The sequence below is a fragment of the Aplysia californica genome, unplaced genomic scaffold, assembly GCF_000002075.1.
Source record: "Aplysia californica isolate F4 #8 unplaced genomic scaffold, AplCal3.0 scaffold00540, whole genome shotgun sequence".
NCBI classification, from domain to species: Eukaryota; Metazoa; Mollusca; class Gastropoda; order Aplysiida; family Aplysiidae; genus Aplysia; species Aplysia californica.
In genome coordinates, this window is record NW_004797810.1 from 387,399 (window position 1) to 392,398 (window position 5,000).

Consider the following 5,000-nt stretch of genomic DNA (forward strand, 5'->3'; position numbering starts at 1 on the left):
TCTAATAAAAAAATGAATAAAATAATCAAATAAATAAATAAATAAATAACAATCTATTCACAGGAAAAAACTGCACTCAGATGGAGAACCCATGCGACTCGAAGCCGTGTGTGAACAACGCTACGTGCTACAGCTCTATCGGCTCCGTCAGCTACACATGCAACTGTACTGAGGGGTGGGAGGGGCAAAACTGCCAGGACAGAGTCAGCCCCTGTGTGTCTGACCCGTGCTTGAATGGGGGAACGTGTGTCAGCAGGTTGGTTTATTCTTGGAGTTATTTTAAAAACAAAGAGTTCCTCCGTCCGTTTCTAATGGTGGGTGGTTAGCAGGTGCCCCTTCTTTTCTGTCAAACCTTTATCATCCGTGTCTCTTCTACTTCTTTTATGTGTTTGTTACTCTCTGGTAACACCTCTAATCTTCGGCACTTATTTATCAAAACAGTCCGATGTTGACATGTTTACGGTACTAGAGAAGCAAAAACGCCCACGACGTCGTACAATAATGCACGCTTTTATTTTCCTGTTGGTCGTTTGGAGTTGCATGACTTATATAACGACGTGTGTAGGTTTGTATAGTCGTTGTCGTGCGACGGCTGTAAAAAAAAAAAACAACCCCCCCCCCCCCTCAGAACAAGAAATCTTCTTCTTCAGATGGCCATCGATATTGGTAATGACTTAATTAAGCAGCATGCATGATACGGCTTTGCCTGTGCCGTAAACGTGGAGGCAGTCGATCATATTTACATGTACTACGTCCCTCCCTTCAGATCTCGACTTCCTAAGATATGCTCCAACGTAGAGACAAACGCTTAATATAATCAAGACTTTTGGATTCCAAGAAAGTGTAAGGGGGTGCCATATCATTTTACTTCTGTCGTATTTATATTATTTTTGGTAAGGAATTTTTCGATTTTCAGTTTGGCTTAACGGTCTACTTCTACTACGACTTCAACCACTAAGGAATCTTTAACGTGCGCAATATGCACAAGGGACCTCCGAGATCTTTCGTTTTTATCCGAGAAGACTATGTTCTCGATCTTTTTCAAGAACATGGAAAGAGAGACAAAGAGATGTTAGACAAATCCAGTCTTTGAGAAATTGTGTACTCTTAGACCATAGGAACGTGACTTAAATTGAGGTATTTTTCTTCTTATAATCGAAATTGTTAATACCGAGTATCTAGAATGTCAGTTGATATAAAGGAAAGAGAAAGAAACAGACAACAGACAGGCAGAGAAACTGGCGAACCAGACAGTTAAATGTTAAACGATAGCCAAGACATACAAGCAGAAATATACATGATAGATAGACTAGTCAGTTGGTGTGCAAGTAGATTAGATAGATAGATAGATAGATAGATAGATAGATAGATAGATAGATAGATAGATAGATAGATAGATAGATAGATAGATAGATAAAACCATACGCTGTCTCATTTTCAGTGCTAACAGCACAGTCTTCAACTGCACTTGTCCGAGTGACTATGCTGGAGATATCTGCAACGACACTGCTTCTACCGGTAAGGTCTCATTATAAAGTGAAATGTATCACAATAATCATACTGGGCAGAGAACGAACACACTTGTGCACACAAGCACACACACACACACACACACACACACACACACACACACACACACACACACACACACACACACACACACACACACACACACACTCACACACACACACACACACACACAATCCCCTCTACACACAAACACACACACAAACCCACCCGCCCACGCCCCCCTCCCCCTCCTTTTTTCACAGAGAGAGAGCGAGAGAGAGAAAGAGAGAGAGAGAGAGAGAGAGAGGGGGGGGTGGGGATGGGGATGGGGTGAGATGGGGAGGGGAAGAAAGAAATCAGTCGATACAATGCCATGTAGCAAGAAAGGGGTGGGGTGGCTGATGTGTTAACGTTTAGTGTTCAGTAGGAAAGAAGAGGGGGTGGGGCTGAGGGATAATACATTGTACATAATATCCTATATATCGGTAGAATGTGATTTTTGGCAAGCCAGCAAAACCATCTGCACCGCAAACCTAATACATGTAGTTTATCTCCCCACCGATCTGAGTGCTTCTTTTGTCCTCAAATACTCGATGTGATCATGACGTCAGGACTTCTAATGTTATTGTTTCTATCTGTCCACAGGAGGAACTGGTGATACAGGTGGCGGCAAAACTGATAGACAGACTTCTTCAGTAAGTGGCCTAGGTTGTTTTTTTTGGTTATTGTTTTGGGGGGTTTGGGGGTTTTTTTTTCTTTTGTTAAAGTTAAAGCGGTCAGAAAACTTGACAGAAGAAGAAGGAGAAAAAGAAGAAGAAGAAGAAGAAGAAGAAGAAGAAGAAGAAGAAGAAGAAGAAGAAAAAGAAGAAGAAGAAGAAGAAAAAGAAGAAGAAGAAGAATGATATACAGGGTGATCCAAAAAAAACTTTACAACTTGTTTTGTAAATATCTTCCTCCATACTGAAATTTTGCGTTTCAGATTTGAACATAACGTTTGGAAGCCAAAAGGAATTTGTCTGATATGTATTTGAGTAAGTCCATTGAATGGTTTTGCTCTATATAGCGCATTAAAAAAACAACCCATTTTCAACCTTGTCGCCATTTTCATAGCATGACGCACCAGTTCGCATTAGGCCTACCACTAAAAGTTGCAACAATCGCGCCATATTGCAAGCTATAGCAGTCTAACAAGTCAACAGATGTCTGATGATATTATTTGTCCCAAATTTTGTTTGCCCGCTCAGAACATGGCTACGTTTAGTAAAGAGCAGAGAGCTTTTTGTATTGAACATTACCTCTCCACAAACTCACCATCTCTGACATTTCGTAAGTTCTGCGCACGGCATGGAGAGAATGCTTAGGTGCACTCAAGACCTTTGGCGTCATGAGTAGAGAAGTTCCGTCAGTTTGGATCTATAGCGAATCAGAACTAAAAAGTTATTTTAAAAATGACCACTTCAGGTCGAACACGCACCATGCGCAACCCTTTAATTAAACGTCACCAGAGTGCAGATTTCAGTAGCCGAGTCCCACGCAACGTCTGTGCGTGGACGGTCTGCAGCTAGGACTTCCCTACACATCAACAGTCTGCATTCTCATGGCAGATCTTAACCTACGACTATACCATGTTCATCTTCGCTAGGCCGAGATGACATGTATCAGAGCATGGCAATGTGTTCCTGATTCCTCGATTGTCTTGTAAAGAGGGATAATTTCCTCGATGACAGTTGGTTTAGTGCAAAGCCCATTTTCACCCTTCTGGACGTGTTAACTCCAAAAATGCGGTCTATTGGGCACCCAACTCTAAGTCTATTGTCTCTAGAAGCCACTTCTTATTGAACATGTACACTGTATGTGGCTTCAAAAACTCATGGTTTAGCAGGACCTTGTGTTAGGGCGCCTCTGAACATTTCGAACGACGCGTTAAAAATGTGTCGAGTCCAAAGGAGGGAATGTGGAGCACTGCTTCTAGGAATTTCTGAATGAAATCATTAGGTTTTTAAAACTCTGTAAAAGAAATTAAATATTGTTTAAATGTCACAGGGGTGGAAAATTAATGTCAAAGAGAAAATAAAGAAAAAGGTCAACTAATCTTTTCACGACTTCCTTTACAAGATTTTTAAACATTCGTGAACTTTGCGTTTTTGTGTGCTTTTTTCTTTTAGCCGTTTCCGTTTTCAAACATGTTTTATATCAAACAAATTTCTTTTGAATGAATTATGTCTGTTCCAAATTACAGTATTCTAGAGGAAATTTTGCGGAGATATTTTTTTAAAAGTTGTAAAGTTATTTTTTGGATCACCCTGTATATGATGCAAAGATGTCAATCATATGTATGTGTACACCTTAAGGCCTCATGCCTCAGAATTCACGGTGGAAATTTAGTTTACTGCTTTCAATAGCGTTAAATTTTGCTGATGTCCCATTATTGATCTGGAGCGTGGTCAAATTTAGAGTTAGGCCAATAGAAAAAAGAAACAAAAGTGTCAAAGGTTACTTCCAGTTTTCTCATTTTTAAAGGTACTTTTGGCCTTGACATTAATTTTGGTCACTAAAGTCAATGAAGAGGCATAATAATGCAATGACCACATGCGAGAAAATTGAAAAAAAAAGTTGAGACCTCTTTTTCTAGCATGCGTGGGCTTTAAAAAAAACGTTGTTTTTTTTCGCTCATAGGACACTGAAGTCACGAAGGAGAGGAAAGAAAGAAAGCCTAAGGAACAAATAGTGTCCCACGGGTATATATCCAGACTTTCGTAATCAGTCAAGTGTATTATTCCGCCAATCGATAGTCATGCATCCAGCACGTCCAGCTCGCTCGCTGTGGGTCAAATACATGTAGTTGATGATTAATTTGTTCTATTATTGGGCTCTCGTTGGCCCTGGAATTGGCTCCCCTTAGTCCGCAGAATCGTTTCTGTGAAACTCTGGTGCCATGCTCACTAACCTGGGCGATATGTATCACCCAGAAGTGGGCATTTTGATAACTTTGGTTAGCGGTGGAGATCACCCATGTTGTGACTGGTGTTATTAAGTTTCATGCCTCGCTTGGAAATTACATGTAGGTGGGCTGTACAAAATAAATGTTAGCCTCATAAAGTTGGCAAAAGTGAGCGCTGGCTGTAAAAAGCACTGATCTAGTGATAGATGTTAGAGGGCCTATGTGCATTCACTCCAGCTGGGGAATGAACTGCCAAATTATTACATTCTCCTCGACTCTGCATCCGGTGTTTAACAAAAAGGGAAGCCAAAAAAAAAATTCACCCTCTCTTCCACTTTCTTTATCTTTCCACAGGAGGAAGATTTCCCACTCTGGATCATCGTCCTCATCTGCATCCTTCTCCTTGTTATCCTCGTCGTTGTCATTGTTTGCGTTGCAATCATGCGGAGAAGGAAAAGGTAATTTCGTTTTTAAAAAGTTAGAAAATGTGTGTGTGAGCTACGAGGTGCCTGACAGAACTGAAAATGAGTGTGTGCTGACTGCTTAGTGT

At 40.7% G+C, this 5,000-nt stretch overlaps 1 protein-coding gene across 1 annotated transcript in view; it reads left to right on the forward strand.

Annotated features, from left to right (window-relative positions):
* The window catches only part of LOC101849874, a gene marked incomplete in the record, with an annotated part of 49,537 nt that overhangs the window by 37,035 nt on the left and 7,502 nt on the right, over positions 1–5,000 (forward strand). Inside the window, 4 exon segments of the mRNA XM_005106532.3 lie at positions 64–256; positions 1,442–1,518; positions 2,155–2,204; positions 4,805–4,908. Coding sequence (XP_005106589.2) covers positions 64–256; positions 1,442–1,518; positions 2,155–2,204; positions 4,805–4,908 — 424 coding nt within the window.